This window comes from Ursus americanus, chromosome 4 (assembly GCF_024610735.1).
Source record: "Ursus americanus isolate L20-20 chromosome 4, mUrsAme1.1.p, whole genome shotgun sequence".
NCBI classification, from domain to species: domain Eukaryota; kingdom Metazoa; phylum Chordata; class Mammalia; order Carnivora; family Ursidae; genus Ursus; species Ursus americanus.
The window spans coordinates 32,477,936-32,503,261 of record NC_142130.1 but is presented as its reverse complement, the minus strand read 5'-3'; the positions used below and the strand labels follow the sequence as shown (position 1 = coordinate 32,503,261).

The 25,326-nt window shown below is 34.4% G+C and overlaps 1 protein-coding gene across 3 annotated transcripts in view; it reads right to left on the bottom strand.

The window, feature by feature from the left end:
- Positions 1-25,326, bottom strand: part of LMLN (leishmanolysin like peptidase) — a 78,666-nt gene that overhangs the window by 45,724 nt on the left and 7,616 nt on the right. The window contains exons 2-10 of one of the 3 annotated variants that reach the window (XM_045812583.2): positions 17,180-17,277; positions 16,475-16,505; positions 15,287-15,369; positions 14,662-14,779; positions 11,884-12,062; positions 10,575-10,680; positions 7,588-7,682; positions 3,773-3,890; positions 2,003-2,110 (exon numbers count right to left, since the gene is read on the bottom strand). In XM_045812583.2, coding sequence (XP_045668539.1) covers positions 2,003-2,110; positions 3,773-3,890; positions 7,588-7,682; positions 10,575-10,680; positions 11,884-12,062; positions 14,662-14,779; positions 15,287-15,369; positions 16,475-16,505; positions 17,180-17,277 — 936 coding nt within the window. Of the gene's footprint in view, positions 1-2,002; positions 2,111-3,772; positions 3,891-7,587; positions 7,683-10,574; positions 10,681-11,883; positions 12,063-14,661; positions 14,780-15,286; positions 15,370-16,474; positions 17,096-17,179; positions 17,279-25,326 lie in introns of those variants that run through there. The other 2 variants (XM_045812585.2, XM_045812584.2) reach the window with 2 other exon arrangements.

Sequence of the window (25,326 nt, the reverse complement as noted above, 5' to 3'; positions counted from 1 at the left end):
ATTCTTCTAAGCTGGGCTGATTCTTACGCCCCTGTTATGGCCTTATGCTCCCGTATTTGAGCTGGAGTGGGGTGTGGGAGAAGCATGGATGATAGCGCCTAGTCTGCTGTGTGGAGCACAAGAGAAATGCCTGACTTCTGCCATGCTGCCATGTTGCACATTCTTTCTTGTATCCTTCCAAGTGAATCTTTTTTCAGTGTGGCCCGTTAGGTCTTGTGAGCTTGAACCTAAGAATACCTGCTGGAATGCCACAGATATATTTGTATCACAGATATAAATAAATGCTCATCATAACATTTTAATTTTTTAATTTTTATTTTTTAAAAAGATTTTATTTATTTGAGAGCGTGTGAGAGAGAGCACGAGCAGCGGGGAAGGGCAGAAGGAGGGGAGAAACAGCGTTCCCACTGAGCAAAGAGCCTGACGCGGAACTCAATCTCAGGATCCTGGGATCGTGACCTGAGCTAAAGGCAGATGCTTAACTGACAGAGCCACCCCGGTGACCCATCACAACATTTTTGTGTGAGGGGCGCCTGGCTGGCTCAGTCAGTACAGCTGTAAGTTCAAGCCCCACGTTGGGTGTAGAGATTACTTAAAAATAAAATCTTAGAAATAAAATAGAATAAAATTAAATAAAAATAAAATAAAAAATTTAAAACATAGTTGTTCATTAACACAGGACTGTTGTTACATTCATATAATACCATGTAGCTGTTAAATCATGTTGGTTTATAATGACTTTTCCCTAGATTTTCATATTTTTGCAATGGAGCAATAGCAGCTAAATATAAAGTACACTAAGACAGCTAAACACAGTGACAGAGGAATGCACACGATGACCATTCACTCCACGTTCTTCTACTTGGTTCAATATGGGCAGAGGCTCTGTTTTAAAAGTGGTTATTGTATGACTCCCTCTAATTTTATACATTTTACTCTTGCCCCCATTACTCAATTTATAGTTTCCCTTCCAACTACCATTGCTTTTTGTTGTTGTTTAAGGTAAAGAAAAATTATAGTAAATACAGGAGCTTATTTACTGGAAATATGTTTAAAATTGAGCTAGTACTTTTATTATGACTCACTGCTTTTGTTAGTGGTATGTTATTTGTTTTTCCCACGAGTCTTGTTATTTTTAGTGTCCAATCTTGAAGAGAGAGGTTTTTTAGGAAAGCATACTTGCATTACAGCAGGAGCCCTGTACTGCTCAGGAAGATGTCTAAGACACATTGTTAAGTGGGAAATAGTTGCACAAACGTGTGAATCCATTAGGAAAAACAAACTGTGTGTTGGCATGTGTATCTCTACATATATACAGCATTTCCAGAAGGATATACAAAAAACTTAAATAGTGATTACATCTAAAAGTGGATCTAGAGCGCTAAGGGGAAAAGGAACTTTAAGTCACCATATGTTTTTAGGTTTACATAGGGTCCATCTTATGGAAAAGAAAGGCAAGTGAGTGGAAAAGAGGAGGAAGACTTATTTTTAATGGCTGCCTATCAAACACTGGAGTTTTAAAAAGTGGAAGGGAGTTAACAAACAAACAATAAGCAAGGAGGTCAGTTAAGATTCATTCTAGTTCACTACTGACCTGAATGTATTAATGAGAAACTGCTTGTTAAGAGGGGGGAAAAAAGAAGAAAAAGAAAAACAGAAAAAAAAGAAAAATAAATAATTTTACTTTATAACCCATTATACTGTTTGAATAACTTGAATAAGAATTATTTTCATTAAAAAGAGAATTACTATTTTTTTTTTAAGATTTTGTTTATTTATTTGACAGAGAGAGACAGCGAGAGAGGGAACACGAGCAAGGGAAGTGTGAGAGGGAGAAGCAGGCTTCCTGCAGAGCAGGGAGCCCGATGTGGGGCTCGATCCCAGGACCCTGGGATCATGACCTGAACCAAAGGCAGAGGCTTAATGGCTGAGCCACCCAGGCACCCCAAGAGAATTACTTTTATTAAAAAATATGTTTAGCAAAATTTAAAAACAAACTGACCTCTAATAACCGCTTTTCCCAATGATTGAGCTCAGTGCCCATACCACCTTGATTTTCTAGTTCCATTCCCTCCAGAATCGGACAGTTAAAATGCTTTCGTGCTTCATCCTAAGAATCAGAAAAAAAAAAAAAAAAAACCTCTACAGAAGTATGATAATGACAGATTCTTTATCTAATCTAATCTAAATATAAAAAGTAGCCATTAAAGAATTACTTTGGTGAGAAGTGAGAACATCTTTCAAAAATATGGTTTTTAATATAACTAAATAAAATATTTTGATACTATTACACTCTTCTTTGCTAGTAAATACTATTTCTCTTAATATTTTTTCCTCTATTTGAAGATTTTGGCTTTAAGTCACATATATTTCAAAAAGGCTGCAGACTAACATGATTGCCATTTGTAACTATAACATCAACAATGTTTTTAATGAAGGTATAAACTGCTCTTAGTATAGATACAGTCTTTGAAACAAAAATAAGTTCTTCATTAGAATACAATTTTGCCCATTTGGTTTTTTCTGTCCTTTAGTTAGAAATTTCTAGTGATGGGAAATATCCCAAAAGCAGTGCAAAAGTTCAGAAGGCAGGGATGCTGAATGGCTCAGTCAGTAGAGCATGTGACTCTTGATCCTGGGCCCATTTTGGCGGTAGAGCTTATTTTAAAAATAAGAGGGTGGGATGGTTAATTTTACATGTCAACTTGGCTAGGCCACAGTGCCCAGATATTTGATCAAACATTATTCTGAATGTTTCAGTAGGGTGTTTTTGGATGAGATTAACACTTAAATTACTTTAAGTAAAGCAGATTACCTTCCATAATATAGACAGGCCTCATCCAATCAGTTGAAGGCCTAAAAGAACAAGAATGACTTTGTCCAAGCAAGAAGGAATTCTGCCTGCCAGCGCACACCGTCAGAGTTTGAGCTCTCCAAACCTCCATAACTGCATGAGCCATTTTCTTAAAATAAATTTCCTTCCTCCCTTCCTCTATTTCTCCCCTGCCTTTCTCAGTCAACACATTCTGTTGGTTCTGTTTCTCTGGACGACCCTGACTAATATAGACTGCACATAAAATGATCAGCAATTACGCAAACAGTACCAGTGGTCCTAAGAGGTCTGACATATTACAGTAGAGGAGCACCAGTTTAAAGCAATGAGAAGAAATGGAGCCATGAAAGTTATTGCCAAATTTCCATTTCTTCAGATTTCTATTGGCTTGTAGCTTTACTGTGCTGCCTTTATATTATTTTTCTTATGCAGGTACTGAAATTTAATCTTAAGTTCTTTTTTATTTTTTAGAGAGAGAGTGTGCATGCACAACTGGGAGGAAGGGCAGAGGGAGAGAGAATCTCAAGCAGACTCTACGCTGAGCACAAAGCCCTATGTGGGGCTCAATCCCACAACTCTTAGATCGTGACCTGAGCTAAAACCAAGACACTCAACCAACTGAGCCACCCAGGTGCCCCTAATCTTAAATTCTTAAACAATAATGATTAGTGGGTACCTGGGTGGCTCAGTTGGTTAAGTGTCTGCCTTCAGCTTGGGACGTGATCCCGGCGTCCGGGATCCAGTCCTGTGTCAGGCTCCCTGCTTGGCAGGGCGTCTGCTTCTCCCTCAACCCTTCCCCCTGCTTGTGCTCTCTCTCTCTCTCAAAGAAATAAACAAAATTCTTTAAAAAAAAAGTAATGATTAGTATAAAGAAAGAATTATAAGAAAGGAAAAGAGCAGATGGGTCAGGAAATATGAAGAAGTTGGGTTAATACGTACGACAACACGAGGTGTTACTAGAAGATACACAGTGTGAGAAACGATCTTATTATCTCGAACATTCCATAATCTCTCCACTTTTCGAACTACTTTATCACTCCATTGATATAATCCAAGACTGCAATTAAAGAATAAAAGACAGTCATTTTGCAAATTCATTACAACTTTAAGTAGTAAAAGTGTTTATGAACATCAATATGAAATTAAAATATTTGCGTTTACTATGTACCAAGTCCTTGCAAAGTACCTAACATTTTCTAAATTTAATCTTTTCAACAACCTTATGAGATTATCATTACTATTTTGCAGATAAAGAGACAGAAGTTTGGAGAGATGAAGTAACTTGCTCAAGTTCACATAGCTAATACTTGGTTCAGATGACAATAAATTACTTCCTTTTAACAAATTTATTGGATAAAACAAAGCAAGTCCAGAGACGTATCCAAGTATATAAGGAAACTTAATAACAACAAAAAATGGCATTTTAATTTAGTGGGAAAGTATAATTTACTTAATAACTGTGCTATAAAACTGGTTATCCATTTAGGAAAAAAGTTAAATCCTTGAATTTCATCCCATATACAGAAATAAATTCCAGGAAGATGTCAGCAAAAATGGCAGACCTCTGAAAATTCTCTGTTTATGAAAGCAATGAAGAAAGTGGCAAAACGCCTAATCAACTTTTTCAGAACTTTGGAAATTAACTAAAGACTGGCAGCAATCTAGGAAGCATTTATTTTTTTCAAAAATGGATAAATTCAGTAAGAACAGCAAGGTTTGTGGCATTTTCCCATGCCCTCTCTCCAGTTATGCAGCAGCACTCAAAACTAAGAGCCCACAATCATGGTGTAAACCAGCAACCTGGCAGCCATTATAGAAGGGGCAGAACGTGGTTGACTGGAAGAACGCATTTTTTAAAAACCCCATATCAAGCTATGTCTCCATGAAACACACTTCAGACTCAAGGACACAAATAGGTTGAATGTAAAAGAATTAATGTACCATGCAAACAGTACTCAAAAGAAAGCTGGAACGGCTATACCAATTTCAGACACAATAGACCTTAAAACAAAAATTGTTAGTAAAGACAAAGAGGACATTTTATAACAATGAAAGGGTCAATCCATCAAGAAGATATAAGTTATAAACATATACATATCTTACAAAAGAACCCCAAAATACATGAAGCAAAAATAAATTCTGAATGAATTAAAGCTATGAATGTAAAAAATTCAAATAATATTTTACTAGAAAACACTGAGGAGAATATTTTTATAACATTGGAGGGCAGAAATTTCTTAAGCAACAGAAGAAAAAAACAGATGAATTTAATGATAAAATTTTCAAATTTTTTGTATGGAAAAATATGATAAATGAAATAAATAAATGGGATAAATATTTGCAACAAACCCAAAAAAGGATTAATATTCCTAAATTATAAAGTACTCTAACAAAATCATTAGAAGAGGGAAAATAACCTAAGACTGGCCAAAAAACATAAATAGGCTATATTCAGAGAAAATTCAAATGGCTGAAACCTTAGTAGCAGTCCTAGAAACACAAGATATCATCTTTTACCAGATTGGCCTAAAAAAAAGATCTGTACTATCCAGCACTGGTAAGGTAAGCGTTCATACATCATTGGTAGGATATAATGACATCAATTATAATGGACATCAATTTTGTCTTTCCCTATAATCCATATCATTTTTTTCTGGCTTTTTTTTGTAGATTACTTCTATCATTAATCCTATGAATCTCTCATTTTTACCAATAAAACAAAGAAGCTATATTTTTCCCACTATTATTTTATGGAAATTTTAAACACAGTGTTGACAGAATTGTAAAGAGAACACCTGCATAACCGATAACCATCACTTTGATTCTCCAATTAATATTTTGTTATATTTGCTGTATCATATATCTGTTCATCTACCCATGCCTTGAAGATGTTATTCTTTTTTTTCTTTATTAGTTTATTTATTTAATTTAAATTCAATTAGCCAACACACACTACATCATTAGTTTCAGATGTAGTGTTCAATAATTCATCAGTTGCATGTAACACCCAGTGCTCATCACATCACAAGCCCTCCTTAATGCCCATCCCCCCACCCACCCCCCCTCCAGCAACCCTCAGTTTGTTTCCTATAGTTAAGAGTCTCTCGTGGTTTTTTCCCTTTATGATGACTTCCCATTCAGTTTTCCCTCCCTTCCCCTATGATCCTCTGTACTGTTTCTTAATTCCTTTTATCTTTTTTCCATGGCAAAGTAATTTTTAACCATCCATAGTGATCAAAGGCAGCAAGAAAATAAACAGCTTTTACCTTATTAATAACTCCCAATATCCTCTTCACTATCTACATTTCAAGACAAATAATTTCTCCAAATAGATATGGCAGAGACAAATCCAACTCTTCAGAAGTTTATCAAATGAATTTCCTATTCATTTATATTGTATTATCTCCATTTATATTGTAAGATTTCCTGCTTTTGAGGAATATCCTGAATACAAGAAGGCACTGCAAATTATCGGCTTAACAATAGTTCTTATGTGTGGCTATCTCTCTCCTCCTTACCTACATCACTATGGAGATGATGCCTATCTCACCACTTATGTTTCCCATAAAGACCACAATTCTTAGGAAAGACCAGACTCCTCCTTCACCACCAAATGAACACAAACTATCTAAGAAGGAAAATATCTATTTCCAATTAGAATTTGTTTCTTCACGTGTACTCTAAAAATATTATGATGAATAAAATATTACCCGCTTCCGTATTTAATTCTAGCTATTTTAAGAGATGCTGTAATTAAAGCAAAATATATGCACAGTGAACAAATTTTAAGTGTAAGGTTTAACTGTTTATTTCACATCCATATACTACTAATCTGATAAAGATAGGGAACATTGTCAGTACCCCTAGGTTTCCTTGTGCCCTTTCCCAATCCATACTCAACTTATATGCCATTTAACAGCTTGGCCCTTCAGGTAAAACCACTTACCTGCCTTTTATCATTGCTCTTTTTTAAACTCCATACGAACAGACTATCTGACTTCTTTTGCTCAACACTGTATCTGTGATATTCATATATATTACTGCATGTAACAACAGTATGTTCTTTTTTAGTGCCTTATAGCTTTCAATTATATGGATACATCATAACTTATCTATCCATTCTTCTATTGATGGATTTTCGGGTAGTTTCTATTTTTTGGCAATTAATTACAAAACTGCCAGGAACATTCTTGTGCATGTCTTTTTGTGGACATCCTCTTAATGTAGAGATTTGTGTTTTATATAAATGTATGCAAATAGTTACAGTTCTGTGATTGACCTGCTATAAAATATTCTCAATAAAATTTTTTTAGTGTTTTTTAATATTATTTATTTTAGGCCCTGAACCTATAGATTGCTAATATGCTGTACTAAATACAATGTCACATCACATGCAAATATTGCCATGATAGGCAATAATTATTAATAAACCAAAATATAACCAAACCACATTTTCCTATGGCCTAACCATACTATATAGTAATACAAGTTACAATGTGGTGAAAAAGAGCTCTGCTGGCAAGAAGAGTCCTGACTCTTTGGCCAAGTCACTTAAGTTTTCTGCATCTTAACTGCTTCATCTCTAAAATGAAAGGGTAATGCTAAATGACCTCTTTTATCCTGTTTTAATAGTTACAGTTTTTTTAGGCTAGCCATGAAGCCACTATTATTTGTGGCACCTAACATGCCATGATTCTCAGATTCTAGTCTTAGAGCCCTTCTCAAAGAAGAACAAGAACAAAAATAACAAATACCTGTAATTAAAAGGTGGGAGACCATCTGCAAATCTTGAAGTTAGAGGATTTCCATCTTTATCATGGTAAAATGCAAATAGGCCAGCAGAGAAACCCTATAAAAAAAGTTCAAAATGACTCAAAGTGAAAAATATCAAGTCTGATTATACACATCATAACACGCTACTATCAAAAGAGAATACTGATAGAACCTCATAAAAGCACACGGCCAATACTTCTACAGGAAGTTGACATACATTGGAACTGGAAAAAAATTCAGTATTCCATCTTATGAATTTTAAATTTCAATTACCTGAGGTAACTGTAAGTAAAGAAATCCAAAGTAATAGTGACAATATTCTTTGGTACTGGTATAAAGAAGAAATATATGTGTTTAAGAATGTATTTATCACAGTTTATCCTCTTCACACAAACTTATTACATAAGTCTACAACTGCATCCAGGGAATGTTACCACTGAGAACAACTAACAATATAGTTTAGAGTAGGGGTGGGCAATTAAGCACACTTGTAAAAATTCAGTCTCTGATCCTAAAGTCCACATGTAATATATATCTGTACTTAACAAGACTGGAAATGTGTATGTGTGTGTGTGTACACTTAGGAAAAAATAATGGAAACATATCTCAAAATGTTAGCTGTGGTTCTTTTGATGATAGGGTAATGTGTAAAATCACTCACATTCCCCCAATTTTTTTGCAATGTGAATTTGTTATATTTACAGTCACAATTTAAATACTATTTTTAAGACATCTTCAATTTTAATGAGATAATAGATACTCCACATAAGGTTCCCATTCTCTATCCTTCTCCTCCCAAAATAGATGAGAAAATGGGCACACACACAAAAAAATTATTGCCATTTGATTTCTCCTATTTCATTAGTGAGATTTCCTTTCTTGCTGTGTTTCCTAATCTAGTAACTAAAACAAAGCACTTTTGTAACTACTTATTTATGTATGTTCTGTACATTGAGAATATGCTATAGCTCATATCTAAATAAGTACGATCACAAATGATCATTTAATTAACCAATTTCTTTGGCAAATTTCTTTGCTTACACAACTGGGGCCTCTGTGTCATTCAAGGCTTGCCAAAATGATTAATGGAATCCAGATTATTCTTTTATTCCTGCATTTCTTCTTTTTTAATCTCTGAAGATGCAAAGGACACTTAATTGAGTCAGCTAAGAAAATGTGAATAGTTCTTAATATACAATTCACTTAAGTTATACAAAGCTTAAAATGTAATAGTATAATTTGCCTCATCTTTTATAATATTCTAAATACACATTTTTTCCCACTCTATCAGGTTGAAAATGTTTCTAAACACTCACATCTCAGAAGACTTATTAGGTATTCAAGGCACCACAGGTAACTGTAATTGATAGCTACAAGCACGTACAACTTACAGGGAATCTCTGTTAAACATTTAATTCTTACCATCGTTCAGGATGGTTTTTAGACTTACGCTAATATTTAAAACTTCATAGGTTTTTACAGTCTTTAAAATAATTCAAATATACAAAAAGTAAAAAAACAAAAAAAAACCCACTTATACATCTTCTCTAAGGGTATTTAAGATGTTAGTTTTACCATATTTTCTTCAAACTTTTAAGACATAAAACACTGCAGAGTAAATATAGCTGAAGCCCCATTACCTAACCTTTTTTCCTCCTTCTCTTCCTAGAAGTAACCACTACCTTGAAGTCAATGTGCCTAACTTCTCATACATGCTTTTATAGTCAATGGCATCTAGCTTTAATCTGAGATTTCCTTGACTGCTAAGGTAAGTCTGAATACCTTCTCATACATTTTTCAGTCAATTGGATTTTTTCTTTTGTGAATTGCTTGTTCATAACCTAATTTATCTCATGCCCAGGACCTCTGCATTCATGTTGACTTATGTACTACACTTAAAATCTGTTGTTTTTCTTTGTTTCTCTCAACATCAAGTATCTATAGTTTTTAGATCATACTTAGAATAATCCTTGTCTTTCACCTCAATTAGCAGGTTTGGCTTACTTTTTTAAATAAAAGAAAAAGAAATGATTCATTTTAGAATCCCCTTACTTGAAGGACATAAATGCTGTCTGGTTACACTGGAGTTTCACTGAGGTATTCAACGCTGAATTAAACACAGGCTTGCTTTTCAAGGTCATACATGACAGCTCACTAAGTAGGACTGATAAATAATTGTCACTAATTTTATAACACCTTACTGTTTATAGCATGGTGCTAGGGCATTTCTGTTTTATCTTATTTAATCTCCAAGAAAAAAAAATCCACTCTAGTATATACTACTCTTATCTTCATTTTAACAAATGAAACTGAGGCTTACAAAGCCTGAATAATTTACACAAGATCCCAAAGATTTTCAGGGGTAGAGTTAAGAAGATTCACACCAAAATCTATATGATCTATTCTCTCTCAATTACTGCATTTTACTACCGTCTATTTTGTAAATACACAAATGGCATCAAGAGAACATTTCCTAGGGCCCTAGATAACTTTAATTTTCGGGACATACCATAAAAGTTCACTATTTTGGACAAATTGGGGAAAAGGATGGAAAGGTTCTGAATCATTTAGTATATTTAAATTTCAGAAAGCCTAAGCAGCTCAAGAGGACTTTTGAAATCAGATCTCTGAAAAAGATAAGATCTACAATTAGCATTATCAATTAGCACTTGAGAGGAAAGTGAATTTTTCTAAATTACTAAATTTTTTTTTCTTTTAAGAACAGTAATCATTTTCTTAAAACTCCTGTTTGCCAGTGAATTTACTTGTTTACTTATTTTAGATAGTATAACTCAACCTAGCCACTATCTTAATCATTAAAAATTCTCTACTGGCAGAGGCCTAATCATACAGGTTTTATTGACGTAAATCTAAGAATCCAAAATTTAACATATACATCAACATGAGAGCATAATAAAGAGAAAATCAAAGCACAAAGAAAAGAACACTAGTTAACAGCAAAATTTACCAGGGCATGAATAATCTCATGTTTTACTGTGGACAGCATCCCAATAAACTCCTGAGGCTGGGTAGAGATCATATTTGGACACAGGTTAGCATATCCTGCTATTGGCCTGTTAAAATAGACATTGAATTTTTTATTATATTCCAGAAAAATATGTATTATATTTACTAACTTATACTTTTATCTTTTTCCCAAGTTTTTATTTAAATTTCAGTTAGTTAACATACAGTGCATATTAATTTCAGGTGCTAACCTATATTTTTCTATAAAACATTGACAAAGGTAAGAAAAGTCTTTGGTAAATATCAAATGTCATTTTGTACCATAACATCTAACTCACTATCTTATACTTTCAAGACATATACCTCTGTATATTTATTTTTCAGTAATACATTCAATCATTTGACTCTAAGCATTCCCAACATTTAGAAGCTAAAGATTTCTGGGGAGATTTCATAGATCATCAGTTACATAGCATCACAGTAACGGACTGTTTTTCATAAACCATGATGCTGATTTTGACCATATCTTTACCACCTTTAGGTAAACATATACCAGTGTTTCTTTTGTACTGCCTACTTGGTTCAACTAATAATTCCATTTTTTTTTTGTCAAATGAACTATACATCAATGGAAATGAAACGGCTCTTTAAAGTCAGCTAGTCTTGACAGATAGATGAATGTTTAAGACCTCAGCAATGGTCCTAATATACACATGAACCGGTCACATTAACTCTCCTAGATTTGAGAATGTTACAACCTATCCTGAGACATGGCAATTTTTAATACCTTTGATTTGTATGGAGTGTGACAGGCAATCTTCTGTAAACATAATAACATTTCATTTCAAGCCTGCTTCACTGGGAAATTTTCTAAAAATCTTTTGTAAATAAAAAAGAGCCTCTAAATATTTTAAGTGATAATTTATCTAAGTGAAGGACATAGCAAATAATACAATTGGATGACCAGTTATTTTTAACATCTTACAGATTTAGCACAGAGGTGCTAAAATTAAAGTTAAAATTGTTTCCTGAGAGAGGTATTTACTTCCAAAGAATGTCTCCACAGTAGACTTTTTCTTTGGAGGTGGTACTGACATTACCATATGAATAACAGTTCTATCACCTGACATTCTCCCCCACCCCCCAAGCCCTACCATCCCCCCACTCCACTCCCCCATCCAAGCAGTGTAGTTTCTTATTACTGGAGGCAATCTGGAAAATGCAAACATCCTGTACTCTAAACACTTAGGATTTGTTTTTAAGAGTTCCCATATTAGCTCTTGGAAAATAAGTCTCAGGGGAAAGTTTACCTGTCCATTTTTGCTTCCTGCTGACAATAGGCTGCATAAGAGATGATGTTTTCATGGCTGCACCTCTCGGTGGCCAGAGCACCAACATACAGAACAAAGTCTGCATCCCGGACGCCCTCTTGGTCTTGCACACCCACTGCTACACAGGACCACTTACCCCCACGGCAGACCCTGCATCGCTGTGCCCATGGTGGGCAACAGAAAATCAGACCAGAGACAAGGTTAGCTGTAGGGACTTTTATTTTATAGTGAATCTAGATTCTAAATTCACATGATTTAACTTTTATTACCCTTCAACTTTTATCAAAATCCATTCCTACCTCTACCCAATTCCTATCTCTAATTCTGAATTCATTTTACTAAAATTTCTCCTTTATAAATGATTTTAAATATATAATCTTAATTAAAACAATCAATTGTTATTTTTAAGGGCAGCCAACCAGGATGCAAAAAAAGACAGAAATGGAAAAGATTTTAAACTTTTTAAACTTTAAAACTAGGTGAAAATTACAGTGGACCTTTTTCTGTGTGTGTGTGTATATATACATATATATATACACACACACACATATATTGCATATTCCTGTGAATCTACCTATTTCAAAATCAATTAATAAAAAGCTTTGTATCTAATGGAAATGTATTTTCAATCATAAAGTAATCCACGTATCTTGTTAAGAATTCATATAATACAAGCATATACAAAGTAAAGTTAAAGTCATCTTTACTTTTTAAAGATAAGTTTAAAGGGTAAAGTCACCTCAACATCATTCTTATTTCTAGTTTTCTAATCAAATCTTTGCCCTTGTAACATCTGCTTTTTAGAGAACTTCTTCTTCTCTCCAAGCTCCCAATTATAATCTCCAAATTACAAATTAAAAAATCAGTAAATAGTGATTTTTTTAGGTGTAAGTGATGCTTTTATAGAGAAACAGAAATTCCCATTTCATTACATTGTTTAGTTTTGTTTCTCTAATACATATAATTTTTCAGTTCAATTACTTTAACCTATTAATAGTGTTAAAAAAAGTTGTCATTTTTAAACATTCTTTTCCATGACCACTCATGTACTAAAAAAAAAAAAATCAGGATCCCCCCCCCAAAACCATCAAGAAGGAAGAAGCAGAATTTAGAGAAGCCAAGAAAGTTAAAAACAAAAAATACCTTAGGAAAAAAGCAAAGAAATATCTTTTTCTTTTTTCTAAGATTTTTTTTTTTTAAAGATTTTATTTATTTATGTGACAGAGAGACAGCCAGCGAGAGAGGGAACACAGCAGGGGAGTGGGAGAGGAAGAAGCAGGCTCCTAGTGGAGGAGCCCAATGTGGGACTCGATCCCAGAACGCGGGGATCATGCCCTGAGCCGAAGGCAGACGCTTAACGACTGCACTACCCAGGTGCCCCTTAAGATTTTATTTTTAAGTAATCTCTACACCCAGTGAGGGGCTCAAACTCATGACCCAGAGATTGATTTGCATGCTCTTTTGACTGATCCAACCATGTCCCCAAAGGAATGTGTCTTAAAATGTCTACAAAATGCCTCTAAATTTCTTGGGAAAGAGCTGGATATGTAATTAATTAACAAGTTGTTTTAATTTTTAAACGTGTCCCTAAAACCTTTTATACATACCCAAGAAATCTGAGAAAAGAAATGAAAGCTAAGTAAGTTAGTTGTATTAGTGCCAATATATAGGGCTCTAAAAGCCTTACTGAGCTTCATATAACTTAATTAAAAAAATTACAAAGTAAATATGCTTAATTTTGGTTACGAAGTAAATGTTCAGTAATATATTCATTTTCTACAAGTAACCAGAGAACACAGTTCAATAGAGAAAAACAGTTAAGGCAATCATATTTTTAAATGTATATGTATAATAAATTGGTTTTCTGGTATACACATTTAAAATTTTTATCTTTTTACGGATAAGTAATACATGCTTAATATGAAAAATCAGAACATTACAAAAAACACATAACTTACCAAAGAAGAGCCCCCCCCCAACTCTTAAAGAAAACTATTAATATTTTGGTATGGCTCCAGATTCTTTAGTATGTATATACCTCTAGACTGCTCCATAATTTTTTATTGCGTATGGACATACACTTTTTTATTTTTTATGTTTTTATTTCAGTTTTATTAAGTTGAATTATTGATTATAATTCTTAAATAAAATAGGCTAACTACACATACTGATTTCCAACTTTTTTTTTTAATTTAAGAGCTTAAATGTCTTTCCAAGTCAGTATATAACAATCTACTTCATTCTTTAACAACTGCATAGCATTCCTTTATCGGATCATACCATAATTTAATACTAATATAAACATATTTATAGTTTTGCAAAGAATACCCTTGAACATCTATTGCAGAGTTATAAGAATTTTTATGGAACACATTTCCAAATTGGGTTGAAGCATACCATACATATTTTTTATTTTAAGAGATAATGTCAAATTGCCCTTCAAAAATACTGAGTATATACCTGCTAAAAGATGTTTTGGAAGACAAAGATAGAGTTCTAAGCTGAAATGATTCAGCAGCCCCAGAGATACATTGAAAAAAGAAAAAACCAAAAAAAAAAAGGGAAGAAAGTATCATCAAATCCATTTGAGAACAAATGAAAGAATAAAATGAGCTAACTAAGATTACTTTCGATAGAAAAATGAAGCTTTTGAACTTAAGTCTATAAGAACCTCTTAGTGACACTCACAGATTCAAAATCTACCTCCCTCAGTTTATCCTAAAGAGTAAAAACACTACTACGAGTAGGATGAATTACCTGGAGGTGCTCCTCGGGCACTATAACAGGGCCGCATTTTGTATGCTCTGCAAATTCCCCAGTACAGTATCTATGGGGATCATTTTCCTTCTGTAAGTATCGGTTTGTTGCACGTTGTCTTCAGTTCATTTGTACATCAAAATTTAATTACAAAAAAAAAAAAAAAAGGAAAAAGAAAAAGAAAGAAAAGTAGTTCACAGCAGTTAAAAACCTTTAAAAAACCTAGCAGCTACTATATTAGTTCATAAATAATCATTACTATTTTTGTTAGAAAGTGGACTAAGAAAGAATTTTGGTTTCAAGTGAAATTCTCCTAAGGTTTTCAGACTCCCAAATATTTCATAAGCCTCTGCTGTAGACACATGAGGGAGGAAGGGGACGTGGGGAACAGGTGACTACAACCCAGGAAAAGATCTAGCAGGTTAGCTCATAGTGGAAAATCAGGGAAAGAATGATTACCTAACAGGTGCTTTCTTATTCCTTTTAAATACCTTGCAGTTTGGTCTCTAAGGACAAACATAATAAAATATTCTAGTATGAGTTTTGTAATCTGTCATACTGGCAGAATAGGGAGGTCAGAGTATTAAACAACTGAAGAAAATGACCTGTATTGAATGTGACATACCTGCTAAGTAAGATAGTGCCCGCAGGTCTACGAACCTGAAAAGTCTTCTCTAAGTAAGAAATAGCTTGTGGAAAAAGTTTGTTCTAAACAAAAGTTAAAAAAAAAAGTCAGAATTATAGTTAAAGGACAAATATATTTAAAACAAGTAAGCACAGGATATTAATGTCTGAGGGGAAAAAAGGGGAACACTTTACAATTCTGGAATACAGACGCTAGTTAGTCAAAGGTTGTGTGGCAAGAGAATGAGTCTAGGAGCAAAGGAATTTCCTTATTTTCTTAGTTGAGTTTGGGGAAAGAAAACTCAGTGAAAAATTTTCTCCCTATCTCCACTTAAACAGAATTTAGAATACATAAATCTCAACTAATCTAAATTACTTCAAATTTGGGACTAAATTAGATGATTCCAACATTAAGGTAATTTGTGTTAAGAAAATCTTATGTTTAGAAGAGCTACTTTAGGGGCGCCAGGGTGGCTCAGTTGTTGAGCGTCTGCCTTTGGCTCAGGTCATGATCCCAGGGTCGTGGGATTGAGCCCTCCATCTGGCTCCCTGCTCAGCCAGAAGCCTGCTTCTCCCTCTTCCACTCCCCCTGCTTGTGTTTCTTCTCTCGCTGTCTCTCTGTCAAATAAATAAATAAAATCTTTTTAAAAAATAACATTCAAAACAAAAAGAGGATCTACTTTAATCTCACCAATTTCTGTGACCCATAATGAATTGGCTTAACGTGCATGTGTGACTCTGTGACAGCTAAGAAACTGTTGAAGTTAGCACCTCTGTAAACAACTTTGGCTTATCATATAATCAGATATGTCCATCTTCAGGAGAATGAGTATTTCCACAAGACAACAGTGGTCTCACTGTATTTCAAAAATTGTCTTTTTCACCCTATCTTTAGCATGTCCTGCTCCCACAAAACATAAGAGAACAAGTAAGAAAACAAGAAGACTGATTAACTATTAAATTGTAAAATGAGAAGACTAATTTAGCATCAAATAAGGACACAGTTTTGGTGAGTGCATCCCAGAAACGCCTTCGAAGAAAATGATAAATACAGTCATTACCAACACCTTTTATTCATTCATTCGCTAAACAGTCATGTATATATTTTCTTTATTGAGGTACAATTTATATATAATAAAGTGTACCCATTTTAAGTATCAAATTCAAGCCATGAGTACTTATCACATACCTTTACAAGGTATCTTTTCTCAGGGAGCAATCTGAAAACGAAGACATAAAACATAAGAATTGCTACCATGCGCACAGCACTGTCTCATTTGTTCAGAATATAACTGGCAGGATCCCCAAGGAATGCTTTGTGGAAGGATCTAGTATTAGTCCCCTAAATCTCAATTTACCTCAATAAACATTTAAGTTTACTCTGTATGAAAGCACAACCCTAGGCATGATCATGTTATCTCATTCTTCTGGGAAATTAAGGAGAGGAAAAGACATCAATTACTCCTAATAGCTCTTCATACACGACTATAGATTCATAATTTATCTATTTTCGGAACCCTTCTTAAACTAAATGAAAGATTAGACTATTATCTCTCTGGCTAATAATTTTGTAAATGTTCTTATTGTATATATTAGTACTTCCTTTTATTTTTCCTCTAAGTACTTATTGAGGAGGTGCCTTACAGGTATGTTATGACCACATCCAAGTAGATTCATACTTGCTCTGTTTAACCTGTTTATGATGTACAGATTTTAATCATATCCCATGGTCTTCATCTTTCCCGACTAAAAAGCATTTGTAGTTTAATTCCATCTTGAAGGTGCATTAGCATGTAGCTCCATCTATGATCTTCAGGTAACAGATGGAAATATCTTTAATACTTTGATTCTTTTGATTCTTAATTTTAAAAAGACAAAATAATGGTGTACTTACTCATCAATACTTTTATCATAGACAGTCTTGATTCTTAAATGTTCATCAACATCTCTTTTTACAACATGATTTGACTTAAGATGAACCTTATTTATGACCTGAAAAGAAGAATAGATTTGAAAAAAATTTTAAAGTGTGTTGTATAGATTAGCCAATTGAGATTCTAACCAGAAAAAAAGATAAAGAACTAAATAAATAAAGAGATGTTTCATGTTCATGGACAGGAAGATTCAATATTGTCAGGATGTCAGTTCTTCCCATTTTAATCTATAGAATCAATGCAATTCCAATTAGAATCCCAGGAAGTTATATTGAGGACACCAAACAAATTGATTCTAAAGTTTACATGGAAAGGCAAAAGACCCAGAATAGCCAACACAATGTCAAAGGAGAAGAACAACGTTGGAAGACTAACACTACCTGACTTCAAGATTTACTATGAACTACAGTGATCAAAACATGTGATACTAACAAAAGAGACAAATATTTATTGCAGCATTATTTAAAATAGCCAAGATAAAGAAGCAGCCTAAATGCCTATTGACAGATAAATGGATAAAGAAGATGTGGTATTACACAATGGAATATTACTCAGCCATAAAAAAGAATGAAATCTTGCCCTTCATGACAACATACATAGATCTGGAGGGTATCATGCTAAGCAAAATAAGTCAGAGAAAGACAACATGATTTTACTTATATGTAGAATCTAAAAAAACAAAAATGAACAAGCAAAAAACAAAAAACAGACTCACAAACACAGAGAACAAACTAGTAATTGCCGGAGGAGAGGGAGATGGGGAAGGCAAAATAGATGAAGGGGATAAAGAGATACAGACTTACAGTTATAAAATAAACAAGTCACAGGGGTGAAAAGTACAGCATAGGGAATATAGTCAACAATATTGTAATAACATTTTATAGTGACAGATAGTAACTACACTTATTGTAGTAAGCATGTTGTAATGTATGTAATTGTCAACTCACTTGTACACCTAAAACTAATATTATATGTCAACTATACTTCAATTACAAATTTTAAAAAAGGAAAAAACAGACCAACAGATCAATGGAACAGAAAAGAGAGCCCAAAAATAAGCCCACCATGAATACAGTCAACTGATCTTTAACAAAGAAGCAAAGGTAATACAATGAGCAAAGAAAGTCTTTTCAACAAATGCTATTGGAATAACTGGACAATTACAATAAAAATTAAAAAAGAACCTGGAGACAGACCTTATGTCCTTCACAAAAACTAACTCAAGATGGATTATACATCCAAATGTAAAATGCAAAACATAAAACTCTTAGAAGATATTATAAGAGAAAACCTAGACAACCTTGGGTATGGCAATGACTTTTTAGATACAACACTAAGTGGGGTGCCTGGGTCCCTCGCTGGCTGTCTCTGTCTCTGTCAAATAAATAAAATCTAAAAAAAAAAAAAAAATAAATTAAAAAATAAAAAAGGACCATTCTTTTAAAAAAAAATTATGTACAAAGATGTTTGTACACAGAAAACCTGTACACAGATATTTATAGCAGCTTTATTCATAACTGCTACAACTTAGAAATAGCCAAGATGTTCCTCAGTATGCTAGCAGATAAACCGGGGTGGTACCTCCAGATGACAGAATATTACTTAAAGCTCAAAAGATGAAATGTCAAGCCATGAAAAGAGATGGAGAAACCTTAAACACATAATACTAAATGAAAGAAGCCAATCTGAAAAAGTTACATACTGTATGATTCTGAATATATGACATTCTGGGAAAAGGAAAACTATGGGCACAGTAAAAAGATCGGTGTTTGCGAGAGGGTAGGGGTGAGAAATGAGGTGAATAGACGGAACACAGAGGATTTTTAGTGCAGTAAAAATACCCTGTATGATACTATAATAATGAACACATTTCATTATACATTTGTCCAAACCCATGAAATGTACCCCATCAAGAGCAAATTGTAATGTGAACTATGAATTCTAGGAGATTATAATGTGCCAGTGTAGGTTCATCAATTGTAACAAAAGTACCACTCTGGCTGGGGATGTTGATAATGGGGGAATCTATGCATGTGAGGGGAAATAAGGTATTTGGGAAATCTCTGTACCTTCTTCTCAGTTCTGCAGTAAAACTAAAACTGCTCTAAGAAGTAGTCTTTAATTTAAAAAAAAGGGGGGGGGGGGGAGACCAGAAGACAATGGAACAAATAAAGTGCTAAAAGAAGTCCATATACAATGAAATTACCCTTCAAAAATAAAGATGACATAAATATTTCAGACAAACAAAAATTAACAGAATTCATCACCAGTACTACATTCATTTCCTGCACTACAGGAATTCTAAAGGAAGTTCTTCATGGTCAGGCAAATGATACCAGATGGTATCTTGATCTTGTATCAGTTAGTTCAGGCTGCTATAACAAAATACCATAAGCTGGGGTGGCTTATAAACATGGAAATTTATTTCTCACAATTTTGGAGACTATTAAGTCCAAGATCAAGGTGTTTGAAGACTGGGTGTCTGGTGATGGCCCCCTTCTCGTTTCATAAGCCCATATTACTGTGTCCTTCCACGTAAGAGGCAGAGGAACTCTCTGGGGTCTCTTTCATAAGGGTATTAATTCCGTTCATTATGGCTCTGCTATCATGACCTAATCACCTACAAAAGACACCACCTCCTAACCAACACAATGGGAGTTAGGATTTCAACATATAAATTTTGGAGGGGACACAAACATTCAGTCTTTTCCAGGTCTGGGAACCTGAACAGTAATCAGTTTCCTACACTGATACAAAATTTTCCTAAATAAGGTAGGCTCATTGTAAACAATAGAGTTTATGCTGAACACTTGTTTACTCCTCAGAGTCTGAAATTTTAGTGACTAAAATTGTGCCTATATGACCAACCTCAAACAAAAACCCTGGTCTCATACTCTCAGATGAGCTTCCCTGTCAGACAACATTTTGTGCTTGTTGTTACAAGTTACAGCCAAAGGAATTAAGCACATCCTATGTAACTTCCCTAGGAGAGGATTCCTGTAAGCTTGTGCCTGGTTTCCTCCAGTCTTTGCTCTATGAGCCTTTTCTCTTTGCTGACTATGCTTTGTATCCTTTCACTGTAATAAATCTTAGCTTGAGTACAACTATATGCTAAGTCCCGTGAGTCCTCTAGCAAATCGTTAAACCTGAGGTGGTCCTGGAGACCCTCAACACAATTATACACATATAAATTTTATTTTTATTTGTTAAGAGACATTAACTGTTTAAAGTTAATATTGGAAAATTTTAATTGTGAGATTTATCATATATGTAGAGGTAATACATAACAATAGCAAAATGGTGAAATCTAACAAAAAAACAAATGAATAAACAAACAAAAAGCAGGATCAGACATATAAATACAGGAAACTGATTGCTGCCAGAAGGAAAGGGGGTGAAGGGATGGGCAAAATGGGTGAAGAGGAGTGGGAGATATAGGCTTCCAGTTATGGAATCTATAAGCCACAAGAATAAAGGTACAGCATAGGAAATATAGTCAATGATATTGTAATAGTGTTGTATGGTGACAGATGGTAGGTACACTTGTGGTCAGCTTAGCATAAGGTATAAACTTGTTGAATCACTATGTTGCACATCCGAAACTAATCTAACACTGTATGTCAACTATACTTAAATTAAAAGGGGGTGCCTGGCTGGTTCAGTTGGTACAGCATACGACTCTTAATCTCACAGCTGTTGAGTTCAAGCCCCACATTGAGTGCAGAGATAACTTAAACAAAAATCTTGAAAGAAAAAAAAAAAAAAAGCAAATGACTTGGATTCAAATAAAACTATAGTATTTTAAAGTTCCTACATTTAATATGAATATTAACTTTAAGTATATGTCATAAAAACAAGATACATATTGTAATCACTAGTGCAAATACTCAAAAATATATTGCATTTTATTGTAGTTTAATTACACCTCAATTTACAGAGTAAAGCAAAAAGACATAGCTAAAAAGTCAACAAAAGAACAAAAATATAATATTAAAGGAGAACAGAAGAAACAAACAAAAAAGTGAAACAGAAAATAAATAGCTAAATTGCATACCCAAATCCAAATATGTCAACAATCTCATTAAATGTAAAAAGACTAAACATTCCCATTAAAAAGCAGAGATTGTCAGACTAAGTAAAAGGACAAGATCCAACTATTTGCTATTTACAAGAAACCTATTTTAACTATAAAGACCTAAAGGGGTTGAAAGTATAAGAATGGAAAAATATATATTATGTAAACAATGATAAAAAGAAAGCCAGAGTGGCTATACTAGTATTAGACAAAGTATATTTCAAAACAAGGAATATTACCAGGGATAAAAAGAGGGACAATACATAGTGCTAAATGGGTCAACCAACAAGAAAACATAACAATCTAAAATGTGTAAACATCTAACAGCACAGTTTCAAAATACATGAAGCAAAAACTGAAAACTGAAAAAATAGACAAATCCACAATTATAACTGGAGGCTTCAACACTCTCATCTCAAGTAATCAGTGCAGACCAGTAGACAAAATCAGTAAGGATATAGGAGACCTATGTGGCACTACAACTAATTTAACCAAATTGACATTTATAGAACACTTGCCCCAACAATAGCAGAATGTACATTCTTCTCAAGTGTACATGCAACATTCACTTAGATCAAATTTTTGGCTATAAAACAAATCTTAAGAAATATAAAGAAAAACCTGAATCATACAAATGATGTTCTCTATCCATAACAAAATTAAATTAGAATGCAATTACAGAAAGAAAACTGTGAAATCCCCTGATATTTGAAAATCAAACAACAAATAATCTCTAGGTTGAAGAGGAAGTAAAAGAGATTGCTAAATACTTTTATAAAGATCTTATTTTTAAATAATCTCTACACACAAGGTGGGAACTCACAACCCCAAGATCAAGAGCCCCAATGCTCTACCAACTGAGCCAGCCAGGTGTCCCTAGAAAACACTTTTAGTTGAATGAAAATAAAATTACAGCACATTGATATTTGTAGGATACAGCTAAAGCAGTGTTTAGATGAAAATTTATAGCTTTACATACCTACCTTAGGAAAAAAAAACCCTCAAATTAATTATCTAAGCTTCTATTTTAAGAAACTAGAAAAAGGGGGCACCTGGGTGGCTCAGTCAGTTAAGCGTCTGCCTTCGACTCAGGTTATGATCCCAGGGTCCTGGGATGGAGCCTTGTGTTGGGATCCCTGCTCAGCGGAGAGCCTGCTTTTCCCTCTCTCTATGCCACTCCCCCTGCTCGTGCTCTCTTTTTTTCTCAAATAAATAAATCTTAAAAAAAAAAAAAAGAAAGAAACTAGAAAAAGAGCAAATTAAATTCAAAGAAGAAAGATAATAAAGAGCAAAAATCAATTAAATGGAAAACAAAAATAACACAGAAATCAATAAAACTAAGAGCTGATTCTTTGAGAAGACTAATATAACTGATTAACCTCTAAGCAGACTGACAAGAGAAAGAGAACAGCAATTACCAATGTCAAGAATGAAACAGGAGACATTACTACACACTTTATAACTGTGATACTGTGACTTATAATAGGAAATATTGTAAGTATTTGGTTTTTGTCCCATTACTGGCACAGAGTTCTTAAACTCTTGGAATTTCCTAAGTGAAGAGAGTGATAAAGGTGTCTTTTGTTATGTTAATGAGGTGACTTTGGGAAAGCACCCAAGGATGGGGACTGATTGCCAGTGGAGCCAACCATGTGATTAGAGGGTTGAAACTTTCAGTCTCCACCCACTCCATCTCTGATGAAGAGAGAGGGGCTGCAGATTGGGTACAAGCCCTAATGGCTGATGATTTAATCAATTATGTCTATGTAATGAAACCTCTATAAAACCCAAAAGGATGGGGTTGGAGTTTCCTGTTGGTGAACACTGTTAATGTTAAAAATAAAACTGCTGTGGCGCCTGGGTGGCGCCGTCCTTAAGCGTCTGCCTTCAGCTCAGGGCATGATCCCGGTATTCTGGGATCAAGCCCCTCATGGGGCTTCTCTGCTGGGAGCCTGCTTCTTCCTCTCCCACTCCCCCTGCTTGTGTTCCCTCTCTCGCTGGCTGTCTCTCTCTCTGTCAAATAAATAAATAAAATCTTTAAAAAAAATTTTTTTTCAAAAATAAAACTGCTGGTTATTTTTCCAGCAAAAATGGATTTGGGAATAGCAGAGAATTGCAATCCAGGACAAGCACGCTACAACAAAACCATAGGAAAGTCTGAAGCACAAAGGAGAGGAATAATACTCTTTTATAGAGAAAAAAAGGGAACTGGGAGGGCTGTTATAAGAAAAATGTCTATTGGAATAAACTGGGAGTTTGAAGTATAATGGTTTTTCACTGGCCAAGTTGTGACAGTCTCTCATTGGCTGGGCTATTGTCAGGCAAGGAGCAAAAACATTCTTCCTCCTGCTGGGACAGTAAAGTAGTATCCACATGCAATGTGCATCACTTCCTGTTAGGTCTGCAATTCACAGTATGAGTGGCAGGGCATGAGAGCTCCCTCTTTCTGGCTTCCCAGCTCCATCCTAAATGAGGTTTCCCCTTTTATTAATTTTCACACAATATGAAAGAGATTCCTGGAGAATGGAATGCTCTGATGGGGGAAACTCCTTGCCCTTTCTCTATACCTTGCCCTATGCATCTCTTCCACCTAGTTGTTCCTGAGTTATACTTTTTTATAATAAACCAGTAATCTACCAGTAAATTTTTTCTCTGAGTTCTGTGAGCTGCTCTAGCAAATTAATCCAACCCAAGGAAGGGGTTGTTGGAAACTCCAATCTGTAGTCATTTGGTCAGAAGCTCAGGTGACAGTCTGGACTTATAACTGGATCTGATACGGTGGGGTAGGGGCGAGTCTTGTAGAACTGTGGAATCTGATGCTATCACTGGGTAGACAGCGTCAGAACTGAGTTTCAGTTTGTGTAGGAGAGTTACTTGGCGGTGTGTGGAAAACCCCCCCCACACTGAAATTGGTACCAGAACCCTTCACAGACATTTAAAAGATCAAAAGAAAATATTAAGAAAAACTTATGTCCATAAATTTGACAACTTCAATGAAATGAAATTCTCTGAAAGACATAACTTAATCAAAACACAATCAAGAAGGAATAACCTGAATAGTCCATTATCTATTAAAGAAAATAAGTTCAGAGTTTATAACTCTCCAATAAAGAAAATTCAGGTAGAGATGGCTTCATTCATGAATACTACTAAACATTTAAGGAAGAAACAGTAGTGACTGTATGCAAGCTCTTCCTTAAAATGGAAGGAGAAGGAATATTTCCAAGCTCATTCTATGAGGCCAACATTACCCTAACACCAAGCCCAACAGTTATTGAAGAAAAAAAAAAAAACCAACCTACAGACCAATATCCTTCATGAATATACATGCAAAATTATCAACGATATTAGCAAGTCAAATGCAGCAAAATGTGAAAAGGGTAATACATCATACCCAAGTGGACTTTTAATCTCAGAAATGCAATACTAGTTTATCATTAAAAAAATCAACAGATGTAATTCATGATATCAGAGTAGTAAAGAAGAATAACTACATAAATATATTACTTGATGTAGAAAAGACATTTAATAAAATTCAGAGGTGTCTCAGTTGGTTAAGCATCTGCTTTCAGCTCAGGTTATGATCCCAGGGTCCTGGGATCAAACCCTGACCAGCTCCCTGCTTAGCAGGAAGTCTGCTTCTCACTCTCCCTCTTATCCTCGTCCCTGCTTGTGCTGTTGCTCACTCTCTCCCTCTCTGAAACGAATAAAAGATCTTAAAAAAAAAATTCAACATCCATCCTGGATAAAAACTAGGAATAGAAAGTAATTTTCTCCACATGGTAAAGCACATCTACAAAAAAATCTACCAATATTCTTTTTTTTTAAGGGCTCTTTAAAAAAAAGATTTTAATATTTAAGATTTAATAATATCTACAACTAAGATTCCTTTTTTAAAAAGATTTTATTTATTTATTTGAGAGAGAAAAGCGACAGACAGAGCAGGAGCAGAGGGGGAGGGGCAGAGGGAGAGGGAAAAGCCAACTCTCTGCTGAGCAGGGAGCCTGAAGGGGAGGCGGGATGGTGTCAATT